Source organism: Pseudophryne corroboree, chromosome 3 (assembly GCF_028390025.1).
Source record: "Pseudophryne corroboree isolate aPseCor3 chromosome 3, aPseCor3.hap2, whole genome shotgun sequence".
Taxonomy (NCBI): Eukaryota; Metazoa; Chordata; class Amphibia; order Anura; family Myobatrachidae; genus Pseudophryne; species Pseudophryne corroboree.
This window is the reverse complement of record NC_086446.1, coordinates 342,838,991-342,856,585: the sequence shown is the minus strand read 5'-3', so window position 1 is coordinate 342,856,585 and position 17,595 is coordinate 342,838,991. Positions and strand designations below refer to the sequence as shown.

The 17,595-nt window shown below is 48.0% G+C and overlaps 2 protein-coding genes across 4 annotated transcripts in view; one reads left to right on the top strand and one right to left on the bottom strand.

Moving 5' to 3' along the window:
* The window catches only part of ARHGAP23 (Rho GTPase activating protein 23), a 197,467-nt gene that overhangs the window by 19,688 nt on the left and 160,184 nt on the right, over positions 1-17,595 (bottom strand). For all 3 annotated transcript variants that reach the window (XM_063959691.1, XM_063959689.1, XM_063959690.1), the window contains exons 19-21: positions 10,742-10,831; positions 9,518-9,643; positions 9,193-9,234 (exon numbers count right to left, since the gene is read on the bottom strand). In XM_063959691.1, coding sequence (XP_063815761.1) covers positions 9,193-9,234; positions 9,518-9,643; positions 10,742-10,831 — 258 coding nt within the window. The remainder of the gene's footprint in view (positions 1-9,192; positions 9,235-9,517; positions 9,644-10,741; positions 10,832-17,595) is intronic.
* SRCIN1 (SRC kinase signaling inhibitor 1) overlaps positions 1-17,595 on the top strand; it is a 900,548-nt gene that overhangs the window by 842,673 nt on the left and 40,280 nt on the right. The window lies entirely within an intron of this gene.

The following is a 17,595-nucleotide window of genomic DNA, read 5'->3' as shown; positions in this document are numbered from 1 at the left end:
ATTTGAAAACCTTCAGGTAAGGATTCAAGGACTTCAGATTCAAAACAGGTCTCACAGACCCATCTGGTTTTGGTACTACGAACAGACTGGAGTAGTAACCTTGTCTTGCTGTAGCAGGGGTACTGGAACAATGACCTGGGACTGGACAAACTTGTCGATGGCCAGTAGTAGCGTAACACGCATATCTTCCAAAACTGGCAAGCCTGATTTGATAAACGTTGAGGATGAGCACCGACGAACTCCAGCTTGTAACCCTGAGATAAGGTCTCTTACCCAGGCATCTTAGCAGGAACCGTCCCAGACGTGGCTGTAGTGACGTAACCGAGCTCCCACCACGAGATCCCCACGGGGTGGGTGGGCACCGTCATGCCGAAGTCTTTGTGGAAGCTGAACTGGTGCTCTGTTCCTGAGAGCCAGCAACGGCTGGTTTCTTAGGCTTACCTCTGGAGCCTCTAGCTGCATTGGAGGCACCCCGGGCCCTAGATCGAAATCTGCAGGCCCAAAAGGACTGAGTAGACAGTCCCGGGTAGGTACGCCTAGCAGGCGGAGCCCCTGAAGGAAGAAACGTCGATTTCCCAGCAGTAGCTTTGGAGATCCATGCGTCCAATTCAGCTCCGAAGACACATTCACCTGTGAAGGGAAGAGATTCCACATTACATTTGGAGTCAGCGTCTGCCATCCACTGATGCCACCATATGGCTCTGCGTGCAGACACAGCCATAGCAGTGGTTCTAAATGTGTTTTAGGAAAGTTACAGTAGTAACCAAGGTCATATCACCCGAAAGACCATCTTGAATTTGAGTAGCCCATATATGAATGGCATGTGTCATCCAGCAACCAGCAATGACCGGTCTTTGAGCTACACCTGCAGCACTGTAGATAGATTTCAGAGTGGTCTCAATTTTCCTATCCCCTGAGTCCTTTACCATAAAAGAGCCCAGAGCAGGGAGCACCTCCTTTTTAGAAAGGCGAGAGACTGAGACGTCTACTGCTGGAGATTCTTCCCATAATTTCCTGCCTTCAGGGGCAAATGGGATAGCATTTAAAAACCTTTTGGACACCTGATATTTTTATATGGATTTTTCCAGGCTAATTTAAATAAATCATCCAATTCCTTGGAATCAGGAAAAGTGACTGTCAGTTTGTCTTGTAGGAGGAAAAATGACTGCTGATTAGTAGTGTCCTCCAGGGGGAGCTTTAACACATCCTTATGACCAACATGAGGTTCAATACCCTACTAACTACAACACAGACTGAATACAATACAAGCCTGCCCTATTGCATGTGAGAGGAGACACAGAAGAGAGGACACCAGCGCACCCAACGCTGTACAGCCCCAGCGAGACTGTCAGGGTTTTATGTAGTAATATATAACAGTTATACTGCTGCACAGAAAATTCCCCAGAGGAATGTAAACTGTGCACTAATAGCGGCTCTCCCCTTCTACACCCGGTACCAGTGATTCTGTGACCATTTGGAGGAGCTGTATGAGGCTGCTGCTGCTGCTTATGCAGAAGAAGGAGACAAAATGCCGCTGAGCCCGCTCTGATGAAGCTCTGCCCCCCGCTATGGCGCCGGAGCTACTAATAGCCTCACATAAATGCTTGGTAAAACATACCTCCAGCCAGTTCCACGCAGGGGCACCCACGGGACCCCCCCAGGAGGGACCCGTACACCTCACCCACGCTTCTGCCGCACAATGAACAGGGGAGCCCCCTAGCAGGTATGCTGTTGCCCAAACATCATACCGAAATAAGTAAAAGTTCAAATGAAATTGAAGATAAACTCTGGAGCTGCAGAGATGTGCATCCTCTCCTGAGGGCACTTTTTTCTAAACTGCCTCTGGGAGGGGGCATAGAGGGGAGAAGCCAGCACACCCAGTTGAAGAAATTTTAAGTGCAGTGGCTCCCTTGGACCTGTCTATACCCCATCGTACTAATCTGTCCACAATATCCCTTATGGATGCTAGAGAAATAATGTTACAATAAGGGTGCAGGTGTAAGAATGTCAGATGCAGGACAGCTAAGTGTGAGGGACAGGGTGCAGGTGTATGAATGTCAGATACAGGACAAGTAAGTGTGAGGGACAGGGTGCAGGTGTAAGAATGTCAGATGCAGGACAGGTAAGTGTGAGGGACAGGGTGCAGGTGTAAGAATGTCAGATACAGGACAAGTAAGTGTGAGGGACAGGGTGCAGGTGTAAGAATGTCAGATACAGGACAAGTAAGTGTGAGGGACAGGGTGCAGGTGTAAGAATGTCAGATGCAGGACAAGTAAGTGTGAGGGACAGGGTGCAGGTGTAAGAATGTCAGATGCAGGACAAGTAAGTGTGAGGGACAGGGTGCAGGTGTAAGAATGTCAGATGCAGGACAAGTAAGTGTGAGGGACAGGGTGCAGGTGTACGAATGTCAGATGCAGGACAAGTAAGTGTGAAGGACAGGGTGCAGGTGTACGAATGTCAGATACAGGACAGGTAAGTGTGAAGGACAGGGTGCAGGTGTACGAATGTCAGATACAGGACAGGTAAGTGTAAGGGACAGGGTGCAGGTGTAAGAATGTCAGATGCAGGACAAGTAAGTGTGAGGGACAGGGTGCAGGTGTAAGAATGTCAGATACAGGACAGGTAAGTGTGAGGGACAGGGTGCAGGTGTAAGAATGTCAGATGCAGGACAGGTAAGTGTGAGGGACAGGGTGCAGGTGTATGAATGTCAGATACAGGACAAGTAAGTGTGAGGGACAGGGTGCAGGTGTAAGAATGTCAGATGCAGGACAGGTAAGTGTGAGGGACAGGGTGCAGGTGTATGAATGTCAGATACAGGACAGGTAAGTGTGAGGGACAGGGTGCAGGTGTAAGAATGTCAGATGCAGGACAGGTAAGTGTGAGGGACAGGGTGCAGGTGTATGAATGTCAGATACAGGACAAGTAAGTGTGAGGGACAGGGTGCAGGTGTAAGAATGTCAGATACAGGACAGATAAGTGTGAGGGACAGGGTGCAGGTGTAAGAATGTCAGATACAGGACAGATAAGTGTGAGGGACAGGGTGCAGGTGTATGAATGTCAGATACAGGACAAGTAAGTGTGAGGGACAGGGTGCAGGTGTAAGAATGTCAGATACAGGACAGATAAGTGTGAGGGACAGGGTGCAGGTGTAAGAATGTCAGATACAGGACAGATAAGTGTGAGGGACAGGGTGCAGGTGTATGAATGTCAGATACAGGACAAGTAAGTGTAAGGGACAGGGTGCAGGTGTAAGAATGTCAGATGCAGGACAAGTAAGTGTGAGGGACAGGGTGCAGGTGTAAGAATGTCAGATACAGGACAGATAAGTGTGAGGGACAGGGTGCAGGTGTAAGAATGTCAGATACAGGACAGATAAGTGTGAGGGACAGGGTGCAGGTGTAAGAATGTCAGATGCAGGACAGGTAAGTGTGAGGGACAGGGTGCAGGTGTATGAATGTCAGATACAGGACAAGTAAGTGTGAGGGACAGGGTGCAGGTGTAAGAATGTCAGATGCAGGACAGGTAAGTGAGGGACAGGGTGCAGGTGTATGAATGTCAGATACAGGACAGGTAAGTGTGAGGGACAGGGTGCAGGTGTAAGAATGTCAGATACAGGACAAGTAAGTGTGAGGGACAGGGTGCAGGTGTAAGAATGTCAGATACAGGACAAGTAAGTGTGAGGGACAGGGTGCAGGTGTAAGAATGTCAGATACAGGACAAGTAAGTGTGAGGGACAGGGTGCAGGTGTAAGAATGTCAGATGCAGGACAGGTAAGTGTGAGGGACAGGGTGCAGGTGTAAGAATGTCAGATGCAGGACAAGTAAGTGTGAGGGACAGGGTGCAGGTGTAAGAATGTCAGATACAGGACAGGTAAGTGTGAGGGACAGGGTGCAGGTGTAAGAATGTCAGGTACAGGACAGGTAAGTGTGAGGGATATGGTGCAGGTGTAAGAATGTCAGATGCAGGACAGGTAAGTGTGAGGGACAGGGTGCAGGTGTAAGAATGTCAGATGCAGGACAGGTAAGTGTGAGGGACAGGGTGCAGGTGTAAGAATGTCAGATACAGGACAGGTAAGTGTGAGGGACAGGGTGCAGGTGTAATAATGTCAGATGCAGGACAATTAAGTGTGAGGGACAGGGTGCAGGTGTAAGAATGTCAGATGCAGGACAGGTAAGTGAGGGACAGGGTGCAGGTGTATGAATGTCAGATACAGGACAGGTAAGTGTGAGGGACAGGGTGCAGGTGTAAGAATGTCAGATGCAGGACAGGTAAGTGTGAGGGACAGGGTGCAGGTGTATGAATGTCAGATACAGGACAAGTAAGTGTGAGGGACAGGGTGCAGGTGTAAGAATGTCAGATGCAGGACAGGTAAGTGTGAGGGACAGGGTGCAGGTGTATGAATGTCAGATACAGGACAGGTAAGTGTGAGGGACAGGGTGCAGGTGTAAGAATGTCAGATACAGGACAAGTAAGTGTGAGGGACAGGGTGCAGGTGTAAGAATGTCAGATACAGGACAAGTAAGTGTGAGGGACAGGGTGCAGGTGTAAGAATGTCAGATGCAGGACAAGTAAGTGTGAAGGACAGGGTGCAGGTGTACGAATGTCAGATACAGGACAGGTAAGTGTGAGGGACAGGGTGCAGGTGTAAGAATGTCAGATACAGGACAGATAAGTGTGAGGGACAGGGTGCAGGTGTAAGAATGTCAGATGCAGGACAGGTAAGTGTGAGGGACAGGGTGCAGGTGTATGAATGTCAGATACAGGACAAGTAAGTGTGAGGGACAGGGTGCAGGTGTAAGAATGTCAGATGCAGGACAGGTAAGTGAGGGACAGGGTGCAGGTGTATGAATGTCAGATACAGGACAGGTAAGTGTGAGGGACAGGGTGCAGGTGTAAGAATGTCAGATGCAGGACAGGTAAGTGTGAGGGACAGGGTGCAGGTGTATGAATGTCAGATACAGGACAAGTAAGTGTGAGGGACAGGGTGCAGGTGTAAGAATGTCAGATGCAGGACAGGTAAGTGTGAGGGACAGGGTGCAGGTGTATGAATGTCAGATACAGGACAAGTAAGTGTGAGGGACAGGGTGCAGGTGTAAGAATGCCAGATGCAGGACAGGTAAGTGTGAGGGACAGGGTGCAGGTGTATGAATGTCAGATACAGGACAGGTAAGTGTGAGGGACAGGGTGCAGGTGTAAGAATGTCAGATACAGGACAAGTAAGTGTGAGGGACAGGGTGCAGGTGTAAGAATGTCAGATACAGGACAAGTAAGTGTGAGGGACAGGGTGCAGGTGTAAGAATGTCAGATGCAGGACAAGTAAGTGTGAAGGACAGGGTGCAGGTGTACGAATGTCAGATACAGGACAGGTAAGTGTGAGGGACAGGGTGCAGGTGTAAGAATGTCAGATACAGGACAGGTAAGTGTGAGGGACAGGGTGCAGGTGTAAGAATGTCAGATGCAGGACAAGTAAGTGTGAGGGACAGGGTGCAGGTGTAAGAATGTCAGATACAGGACAGATAAGTGTGAGGGACAGGGTGCAGGTGTAAGAATGTCAGATACAGGACAAGTAAGTGTGAGGGACAGGGTGCAGGTGTACGAATGTCAGATACAGGACAGATAAGTGTGAGGGACAGGGTGCAGGTGTAAGAATGTCAGATACAGGACAGGTAAGTGTGAGGGACAGGGTGCAGGTGTAAGAATGTCAGATACAGGACAAGTAAGTGTGAGGGACAGGGTGCAGGTGTAAGAATGTCAGATGCAGGACAGGTAAGTGTGAGGGACAGGGTGCAGGTGTAAGAATGTCAGATGCAGGACAAGTAAGTGTGAGGGACAGGGTGCAGGTGTAAGAATGTCAGATACAGGACAGGTAAGTGTGAGGGACAGGGTGCAGGTGTAAGAATGTCAGGTACAGGACAGGTAAGTGTGAGGGATATGGTGCAGGTGTAAGAATGTCAGATGCAGGACAGGTAAGTGTGAGGGACAGGGTGCAGGTGTAAGAATGTCAGATACAGGACAGGTAAGTGTGAGGGACAGGGTGCAGGTGTAAGAATGTCAGATACAGGACAGGTAAGTGTGAGGGACAGGGTGCAGGTGTAATAATGTCAGATGCAGGACAAGTAAGTGTGAGGGACAGGGTGCAGGTGTAAGAATGTCAGACGCAGTACAGGTAAGTGAGGGACAGGGTGCAGGTGTATGAATGTCAGATACAGGACAGGTAAGTGTGAGGGACAGGGTGCAGGTGTAAGAATGTCAGATGCAGGACAGGTAAGTGTGAGGGACAGGGTGCAGGTGTATGAATGTCAGATACAGGACAAGTAAGTGTGAGGGACAGGGTGCAGGTGTAAGAATGTCAGATGCAGGACAGGTAAGTGTGAGGGACAGGGTGCAGGTGTATGAATGTCAGATACAGGACAGGTAAGTGTGAGGGACAGGGTGCAGGTGTAAGAATGTCAGATACAGGACAAGTAAGTGTGAGGGACAGGGTGCAGGTGTAAGAATGTCAGATACAGGACAAGTAAGTGTGAGGGACAGGGTGCAGGTGTAAGAATGTCAGATGCAGGACAAGTAAGTGTGAAGGACAGGGTGCAGGTGTACGAATGTCAGATACAGGACAGGTAAGTGTGAGGGACAGGGTGCAGGTGTAAGAATGTCAGATACAGGACAGGTAAGTGTGAGGGACAGGGTGCAGGTGTAAGAATGTCAGATGCAGGACAAGTAAGTGTGAGGGACAGGGTGCAGGTGTAAGAATGTCAGATACAGGACAGATAAGTGTGAGGGACAGGGTGCAGGTGTAAGAATGTCAGATACAGGACAAGTAAGTGTGAGGGACAGGGTGCAGGTGTACGAATGTCAGATACAGGACAGATAAGTGTGAGGGACAGGGTGCAGGTGTAAGAATGTCAGATACAGGACAGGTAAGTGTGAGGGACAGGGTGCAGGTGTAAGAATGTCAGATACAGGACAGGTAAGTGTGAGGGACAGGGTGCAGGTGTAAGAATGTCAGATGCAGGACAGGTAAGTGTGAGGGACAGGGTGCAGGTGTAAGAATGTCAGATACAGGACAGGTAAGTGTGAGGGACAGGGTGCAGGTGTAAGAATGTCAGATACAGGACAAGTAAGTGTGAGGGACAGGGTGCAGGTGTAAGAATGTAAGATGCAGGACAAGTAAGTGTGAAGGACAGGGTGCAGGTGTACGAATGTCAGATACAGGACAAGTAAGTGTGAGGGACAGGGTGTAGGTGTAAGAATGTCAGATACAGGACAAGTAAGTGTGAGGGACAGGGTGCAGGTGTAAGAATGTCAGGTACAGGACAGGTAAGTGTGAGGGACAGGGTGCAGGTGTAAGAATGTCAGGTACAGGACAAGTAAGTGTGAGGGACAGGGTGCAGGTGTAAGAATGTCAGGTACAGGACAGGTAAGTGTGAGGGACAGGGTGCAGGTGTAAGAATGTCAGGTACAGGACAGGTAAGTGTGAGGGACAGGGTGCAGGTGTAAGAATGTCAGATACAGGACAGGTAAGTGTGAGGGACAGGGTGCAGGTGTAATAATGTCAGATGCAGGACAAGTAAGTGTGAGGGACAGGGTGCAGGTGTAAGAATGTCAGACGCAGGACAGGTAAGTGAGGGACAGGGTGCAGGTGTATGAATGTCAGATACAGGACAGGTAAGTGTGAGGGACAGGGTGCAGGTGTAAGAATGTCAGATGCAGGACAGGTAAGTGTGAGGGACAGGGTGCAGGTGTATGAATGTCAGATACAGGACAAGTAAGTGTGAGGGACAGGGTGCAGGTGTAAGAATGTCAGATGCAGGACAGGTAAGTGTGAGGGACAGGGTGCAGGTGTATGAATGTCAGATACAGGACAGGTAAGTGTGAGGGACAGGGTGCAGGTGTAAGAATGTCAGATACAGGACAAGTAAGTGTGAGGGACAGGGTGCAGGTGTAAGAATGTCAGATACAGGACAAGTAAGTGTGAGGGACAGGGTGCAGGTGTAAGAATGTCAGATGCAGGACAAGTAAGTGTGAAGGACAGGGTGCAGGTGTACGAATGTCAGATACAGGACAGGTAAGTGTGAGGGACAGGGTGCAGGTGTAAGAATGTCAGATACAGGACAGGTAAGTGTGAGGGACAGGGTGCAGGTGTAAGAATGTCAGATGCAGGACAAGTAAGTGTGAGGGACAGGGTGCAGGTGTAAGAATGTCAGATACAGGACAGATAAGTGTGAGGGACAGGGTGCAGGTGTAAGAATGTCAGATACAGGACAAGTAAGTGTGAGGGACAGGGTGCAGGTGTACGAATGTCAGATACAGGACAGATAAGTGTGAGGGACAGGGTGCAGGTGTAAGAATGTCAGATACAGGACAGGTAAGTGTGAGGGACAGGGTGCAGGTGTAAGAATGTCAGATACAGGACAGGTAAGTGTGAGGGACAGGGTGCAGGTGTAAGAATGTCAGATGCAGGACAGGTAAGTGTGAGGGACAGGGTGCAGGTGTAAGAATGTCAGATACAGGACAGGTAAGTGTGAGGGACAGGGTGCAGGTGTAAGAATGTCAGATACAGGACAAGTAAGTGTGAGGGACAGGGTGCAGGTGTAAGAATGTAAGATGCAGGACAAGTAAGTGTGAAGGACAGGGTGCAGGTGTACGAATGTCAGATACAGGACAAGTAAGTGTGAGGGACAGGGTGTAGGTGTAAGAATGTCAGATACAGGACAAGTAAGTGTGAGGGACAGGGTGCAGGTGTAAGAATGTCAGGTACAGGACAGGTAAGTGTGAGGGACAGGGTGCAGGTGTAAGAATGTCAGGTACAGGACAAGTAAGTGTGAGGGACAGGGTGCAGGTGTAAGAATGTCAGGTACAGGACAGGTAAGTGTGAGGGACAGGGTGCAGGTGTAAGAATGTCAGGTACAGGACAGGTAAGTGTGAGGGACAGGGTGCAGGTGTAAGAATGTCAGGTACAGGACAGGTAAGTGTGAGGGACAGGGTGCAGGTGTAAGAATGTCAGGTACAGGACAGGTAAGTGTGAGGGACAGGGTGCAGGTGTAAGAATGTCAGATGACATTAAGATCACAGCAGATGGAGGACAGATCGAAAGTGAAGATAATATAAACTGAGTCATTTAACATATAAATCAAAATAAACAGTGATTTGATTTTCCGCATTCCTCAGCAATGTTTCATTCCCTGCAATATTTACCTTCTCAGTTTTTTCATGCTCTTCACTGAAGAACCAGTCAGACTGCAGCAAAGAGAGGAGGAGAGAGTTAATGGCATATGCTAAATGAATACATTACAGAACATTAGATCCACAAAGCACATGCATGGTCATAAGGGAGGAGAGACATGAAATGAATTCATACTGCATCTTCACACACACAGGCTGCATAGCTTTCCATGATCACAGAACTCATGGGGACTGGTAATGTCCTTCCTCTGGGAGGGGTGCAGGATTGTTCATATATACCACACAGACATCTGTAACTATTGCCGACACGTTTATTGCATGCACAATCTTTACTCACATGTTGGATGAGAGTTTCTACAATCTTATAGCGATCTGGCATGTGTGTCACCATGTCTGTCATATTGTCCTCAGATGTGCGGACCAGTGTAGGGCCAAAGACCAAGGCCAGATTTCGAGGCTCCATCTAAAATCGGAGAGGACATATAAAGTGTATTCATTACCTGCACACAGTGAATGCAGCCATAATGTGCACTGATCAAATAATCACAGCATACCAATTCAATATAAACTAATGACATCACTGCATTCTTTAAGTGTTGGTTCATCTAATAAAAAGGCTGCCTACACTATACATACCTAACAGGAACGTCTTACAAGGCTTGAGGAGTAGATACCAAGAACAGCAGTGTTGCTCAAAAATGCCTCCACATTTAAAACACAACAGGTGTGTAGTTTAGAAGCAGGGAATTGCAACTATAAGCCTCTCCGTTTGTTCCTGCATTAAAGGAACCTATACCATTTTGTGGCTGGTTCTGAGATGGGAGCAAAGCAAACAAAGCAAGTTACTGTTTCTGGGACAAACCATGCTGCACTGCAATGTGAACAAATACATGTATTATTACTGCATGCAGGGTAAACACTGGCTGCTTTTGCATAAAGCCAACACATGCTGGACAGCTGTATCTTTTGAGTTTGAACATGCTCCTCTCATATCTGTATCTCTCTGCACATTACATCTGCCCCACATGCAGCTCAGCATGGGTTTACCATGGTGGGCTGTTACTTGCTCTTGATTGTTTTGCTCCCACCTCAGAAGCATCCCCTTTGTCTGCTAAATCCCATTTTTTGTGGAAATCTGCCTATGGACCTAATTCAGACCGTATGCAGGCTTAAGCCCTGTGCTGTGTACACACACAGTGAGATGCAACGGCATCTGACTTGTGCGATCGCCTCTGCCTGATTGACAGATAGAGGCTGTCGCAGAGCGTGTCGGCTATGTTGCGGAGGCGTTTTCAGGGCAAGGTCTGGACAATGCAGGCGTGTCCAGATAGTTTGCGGGGCGGGCTGCGGCGGCTATGTGACATCACATGCGTCCGCTGCGACCCTAAACATGGCAGCTAGCTGCCTGCCTATGCGTAGAGAGATACTCGGCAGGCGCAAAAGAATCCCTTAAGATCTCACTATATGCCAGCATCTATGCCCTCTATCTTCACTCGCTATCGCAGTTATCGTGCACTACATAAGCCCTTAAACCTCAGTCTGCCAGGAAGAAACCATCCACCTTGTTTTTCTCTGCGTGGTCAGCTACGGTCTTCAGGTGGCGCACAAGGAAGCGCAGTGTCTCATAGTAGTAGGCAGGGAGTTCTCTGATCTGTGAATAACAAAAAATTGCTTGGGAAACCAAAATGTAAACTGAGGAAAAAGTACACGTTAACATATTCTTACTACACAGTTCTTTTTTGTGTGACATAACGGAATTGTGAACAGTTATAACAAGTCCATTCTACTTATATTAGCAAATCATACCAAACTAATTCTTGTTAAATACATGTGAATGCTCAAACATAGAAAATGAGTTCTGATCATGTGTCATTGTAAGTCAGAGTAGTGGGGAAAACACAGGCCCCAGCTCACAGTGCAGCTGTAAAATACAATTACGACGGAAAAGGAAAACACAACTATTTTACCACATTCACAAGTTTTTTAAAGGTGAAGTCTAATATTAAGCTTTATGTCAAAACTTTTATTAAGGAGTTTTCTTTTGAATACTGTAAGTGATAAAGATAAAAAAAAAAAAAAAAAAAAAATCATAACTGTATTTGTCATCATTCAAAAGAGCCAAATTACAAAAATGTCTTCATTTGTTCATTTGCCTGCAATGAGATTACTGTTGGACACCAGTTATTTCTTTTGTCTGTTATGAGGCTCATAAATAAGCAAACTAAAAAACTCCCAAAAACCCAGGATTCACTGATTCTGCACCCCTCCCCCCCTTAACGAATCTCCAGTACAGCATTATGCGCCCGTACATTGCCAATATTCTTCAGTGATTTGCAGATTCTTTTCCATTCAAAAGTCAAATCTGCGAATCATAAAAATACCTATCATAGTAGTACACTACTAGTAACAGTCTGATGATTGTCACCATTCACTAGTAATCTACATCTCCGATTAGCCAGTTAGTAAATACAACATGCTGAATAACCTGATTTGGTGAATCACAAACATTGCCATTTTTTTTTTAACACAATCATAAGCGAAACACAGAATTGTCCCAATTGATTGTTGATGGGCCAGGTAAGACCACCACAACCTGTCAGTTGAAATTCTTCATGCCTTGTGTTGTTGTGATAAACCACCTTTTTCGGATTTAGGGGGTCATTCCGAGTTGATCGCTCGCTAGCAGTTATAAGCAGACATGCAAACGCTATGCCACCGCCCACTGGGGAGTGTATTTTAGCTTAGCAGAAGTGCAAACGCATGTGCAGCCGCACTCTGCAAAAACAGTTTGTGCAGTTTCAGAGTAGCTCAGAACTTACTCAGCGCTTGCGATCACCTCAGCCTATACGTGTCCGGTTTTGACGTCACACACCCGCCCAGCGTTCGCCCAGCCACACCTGCATTTTCCCTGGCACGCCTGCGTTTTTCCAAACACTCCCTGAAAACGGTCAGTTGACACCCAGAAACGCCCACTTCATGTCAATCACTCTGCGGCCGTCAGTGCGACTTAATTCTTCGCTAGAGCCTGTGCAAAATCACATCGTTCGTTGTACCCATACGTCGCACGTGCGCATTGCGAGGCATACACATGCGCAGAAATGCCGTATTTTGCCCTGATCGCTGCGCTGCGAAAATCGTCAGCGAACGATCAATTTGGAATGACCCCCTTAGGCCGGTGCTTACCAGATGGTGATCAAAGTTTCATAAAATCTGAAAATCAGTCTGTAGTGAAAAATAAGATTTTACTTACCGATAAATCTATTTCTCGTAGTCCGTAGTGGATGCTGGGACTCCGTAAGGACCATGGGGAATAGCGGCTCCGCAGGAGACAGGGCACAAAATAAAAGCTTGAGATATCAGGTGGTGTGCACTGGCTCCTCCCCCTATGACCCTCCTCCAAGCCAGTTAGGATACTGTGCCCGGACGAGCGTACATAATAAGGAAGGATATTGAATCCCGGGTAAGACTCATACCAGCCACACCAATCACACCGTACAACTCGTGATCTGAACCCAGTTAACAGTATGATAAATTTTAAAGGAGCCTCTGAAAAGATGGCTCAACAATAATAACCCGAATTTTTTGTAACAATAACTATATACAAGTATTGCAGACAATCCGCACTAGGGATGGGCGCCCAGCATCCACTACGGACTACGAGAAATAGATTTATCGGTAAGTAAAATCTTATTTTCTCTAACGTCCTAAGTGGATGCTGGGACTCCGTAAGGACCATGGGGATTATACCAAAGCTCCCAAACGGGCGGGAGAGTGCGGATGACTCTGCAGCACCGAATGAGAGAACTCCAGGTCCTCCTCAGCCAGGGTATCAAATTTGTAGAATATAGCAAACGTGTTTGCCCCTGACCAAGTAGCTGCTCGGCAAAGTTGTAAAGCCGAGACCCCTCGGGCAGCCGCCCAAGATGAGCCCACTTTCCTTGTGGAATGGGCTTTTACTGATTTTGGCTGTGGCAATCCTGCCACGGAATGTGCAAGCTGAATTGTACTACAAATCCAACGAGCAATCGTCTGCTTTGAAGCAGGAGCACCCAGCTTGTTGGGTGCATACAGGATAAACAGCGAGTCAGTTTTCCTGACTCCAGCCGTCCTGGAAACATATATTTTCAAGGCCCTGACAACGTCCAGCAACTTAGAGTCCTCTAAGTCCCTAGTAGCCGCAGGTACCACAATAGGTTGGTTCATGTGAAATGCAGAAACCACCTTAGGTAGAAATTGAGGACGAGTCCTCAATTCCGCCCTGTCAGAATGAAAATTTAGGTAAGGGCTTTTACATGATAAAGCCGCCAATTCTGACACACGCCTAGCTGAAGCCAAGGCCAACAGCATCGACACCTTCCACGTGAGATATTTTAAATCTACCGTAGACAATGGTTCAAACCAGTGTGATTTTAGAAATCTCAACACAACATTGAGATCCCAAGGTGCCACTGGAGGCACAAAAGGAGGCTGTATGTGCAGCACCCCTTTCACAAATGTCTGAACTTCAGGTACTGAAGCCAGTTCTTTCTGGAAGAATATCGACAGGGCCGAAATTTGAACCTTAATGGACCCTAATTTTAGGCCCATAGACAGTCCTGTTTGCAGGAAATGCAAGAAACGACCCAGTTGAAATTCCTGTGTAGGGGCCTTCTTGGCCTCACACCACGCAACATATTTACGCCAAATGCGGTGATAATGTTTTGCGGTTACTTCCTTTCTGGCTTTTACCAGAGTAGGGATGACTTCTTCTGGAATGCCCTTGTCCTTCAGGATCCGGCGTTCAACCGCCATGCCGTCAAACGCAGCCGCGGTAAGTCTTGGAACAGACAAGGCCCCTGCAGTAGCAGGTCCTGTCTTAGAGGTAGAGGCCACGGTTCGTCCGTGAGCATCTCTTGAAGTTCCGGGTACCAAGACCTTCTTGGCCAATCCGGAACCACGAGTATAGTTCTTACTCCTCTCCTTCTTATGATTCTCAATACTTTCGGTATGAGGGGCAGAGGAGGGAATACATACACTGACTGGTACACCCACGGCGTTACCAGAGCGTCCACTGCTATTGCCTGAGGGTCCCTTGACCTGGCGCAATATCTGTCCAGTTTTTTGTTTAGACGTGACGCCATCATGTCCACCTTTGGTCTTTCCCAACGGTTTACAATTTGGTGGAAGACTTCTGGGTGAAGTCCCCACTCTCCCGGGTGAAGGTCGTGTCTGCTGAGGAAGTCTGCTTCCCAGTTGTCCACTCCCGGAATGAACACTGCTGACAGTGCTATCACATGATTTTCCGCCCAGCGAAGAATCCTTGCAGTTTCTGCCATTGCCCTCCTGCTTCTCGTGCCGCCCTGTCTGTTTATGTGGGCGACTGACGTGATGTTGTCCGACTGGATCAACACCGCCTGACCCTGAAGCAGAGGTTTTGCTTGAATTAAGGCATTGTAAATGGCCCTTAGTTCTAGAATGTTTATATGAAGAGATGTTTCCATGCTTGACCACAAGCCCTGGAAATTCCTTCCCTGTGTGACTGCTCCCCAGCCTCTCAGGCTGGCATCCGTGGTTACCAGGATCCAATCCTGAATGCCAAATCTGCGGCCCTCTAGTAGATGAGCCCTCTGAAGCCACCACAGGAGAGACACCCTTGTCCTTGGCGACAGGGTTATCCGTTGATGCATCTGAAGATGCGATCCGGACCATTTTCCCAGTAGATCCCACTGAAAAGTTCTTGCATGGAATCTTCCGAATGGAATCGCTTCGTAAGAAGCCACCATTTTTCCCAGGACCCTTGTGCACTGAGACCTGTCCTGGTTTTAGGAGGTTCCTGACTAGCTCGGATAACTCCCTGGCCTTCTCCTCCGGGAGAAACACCTTCTTCTGGACTGTGTCCAGAATCATTCCTAAGAACAGTAGACGTGTCGTTGGAATCAGCTGCGATTTTGGAATATTTAGAATCCATCCGTGCTGACTTAGCACTACCTGAGATAGTGCCACTCCGACTTCTAACTGTTCCTTGGTTCTTGCCCTTATCAGGAGATCGTCCAAGTAAGGGATAATTAAGATGCCTTTTCTTCGTAGAAGAATCATCATTTCGGCCATTACCTTGGTAAAGACCCGAGGCGCCGTGGACAATCCAAACGGCAGCGTCTGAAACTGATAATGACAGTTTTGTACTACAAACCTGAGGTACCCTTGGTGAGAAGGATATATTGGGACGTGGAGATAAGCATCCTTGATGTCCAGCGACACCATATAGTCCCCCTCTTCCAGGTTCGCTATCACCGCTCTGAGTGACTCCATCTTGAATTTGAACCTTTTTATGTAAGTGTTCAAAGATTTTAGATTTAATATTGGTCTCACCGAGCCGTCCGGCTTCGGTACCACAAATAGTGTGGAATAATACCCCTTCCCCTGTTGTAAGAGGGGTACCTTGATTATCACCTGCTGGGAGTACAGCTTGTGAATGGCTTCCAGAACTGCCTCCCTGTCGGAGGGAGACTTTGGTAAAGCAGACTTCAGGAACCGATGAGGAGGAAACGCCTCGAATTCCAGTTTGTACCCCTGTGATACTACCTGTAGAATCCAGGGATCCACTTGCGAGTGAGCCCACTGCGCGTTGAAATTCTTGAGACGGGCCCCCACCGTGTCTGAGTCTGCTTGTAAAGCCCCAGCGTCATGCTGAAGACTTGGCAGAAGCAGGGGAGGGCTTCTGTTCCTGGGAAGCGGCTGCATGGTGCTGCCTTTTTCCTCTTCCTCTGCCCTTGGGCAGAAAAGAGTGACCTTTTGCTCGCTTGTACTTATGGGAACGAAAGGACTGAGTTTGAAAAGACTGTGTCTTTTTCTGTTGATGTGAAGTAACCTGGGGTAAAAAGGTGGATTTTCCAGCCGTTGCCGTGGCCACCAGGTCTGTTAGACCAGCCCCAAATAACTCCTCCCCCTTATACGGCAATACTTCCATGTGCCGTTTGGAATCTGCGTCCCCTGACCACTGTCTGGTCCATAATGCTCTTCTGGCAGAGATGGACATTGCGCTTACTCTTGATGCCAGGGTACAAATATCCCTCTGCGCATCACGCATATATAGCAATGCATCCTTTAAATGTTCTATAGTTAACAGAATATTGTCCCTATGCAGGGTATCAATATTCTCAGTCAGGGAATCCGCCCATGCGACTCCAGCACTGCACATCTAGGCTGATGCGATTGCTGGTCGCAGTATAACACCAGTATGTGTGTATATACTTTTCAGGATATTTTCCAGCCTCCTATCAGCTGGTTCTTTGAGGGTGGCCGTATCAGGGGACGGTAACGCTACTTGTTTAGATAAACGTGTGAGCGCCTTATCTACCCTAGGGGGTGTTTCCCACCGTGCCCTAACCTCTGGCGGGAAAGGGTATAGTGCTAATAACTTATTAGAAATTAGCTGTTTTTTATCGGGGGAAACCCACGCTTTATCACACACCTCATTTATTTCCTCAGACTCAGGAAAAACTATTGGCAGTTTTTTCACACCCCACATAATACCCGCCTTTGAGGTATTTGTAGTGTCAGAAAGGTTCAATGCCTCTTTCATTGCCGTGATCATGTAACGTGTGGCCCTACTGGACATTACGTTTGTCTCGTCACCGTCGACACTAGATTCAGTATCTGTATCTGGATCCGTGTCGACCCACTGAGGTAGCGGCCGTTTTAGGGCCCCTGAGGGTGTCTGAGACGCCTGAACAGGCACTAATTGATTTGCCGGCTTTCTCATGTCGTCAACAGTTTTTTGTAAATTGCTGACATTATCACTTAATTGCTTAAACACAATCATCCAGTCAGGTGTCGACTCCCTAGGGGGTGACATCACTAACACAGGCAACTGCTCCGCCTCCACCTCATTTTCCTCCTCATACATGTCGACACACGCGTACCGACACACAGCACACACACCGGGAATGCTCTGATAGAGGACAGGACCCTACTTAGCCCTTTGGAGAGACAGAGGGAGAGTCTGCCAGCACACACCCAGCGCTATATATATACAGGGATAACCTTATATAAGTGTTAATCCCTTATAGCTGCTGTTAATCTAGTTATTTGCTGCCAAAATGCCCCCCCTTCTCTTTTTTACCCTGAATCAGATGCAGTACTGCAGGGGAGAATCAGGGAGCCGTCCTTCCAGCGGAGCTGTGAGGGAATAATGGCGCCAGTGTGCTGAGGAGATAGGCCCCGCCCCTTCACGACGTCCTTAACTCCCGCTTTTTTGTGTAAAATGGCAGGGGAAAAAATACATCCATATAGCCCTGGAGCTATATGTGATGTATTCCTTTTGCCAGCTAAGGTATATGTGTGTTATATTGCGTCTCAGGGCGCTCCCCCCCAGCGCCCTGCACCCTCAGTGACCGGAGTGTGAAGTGTGCTGAGAGCAATGGCGCACAGCTGCGG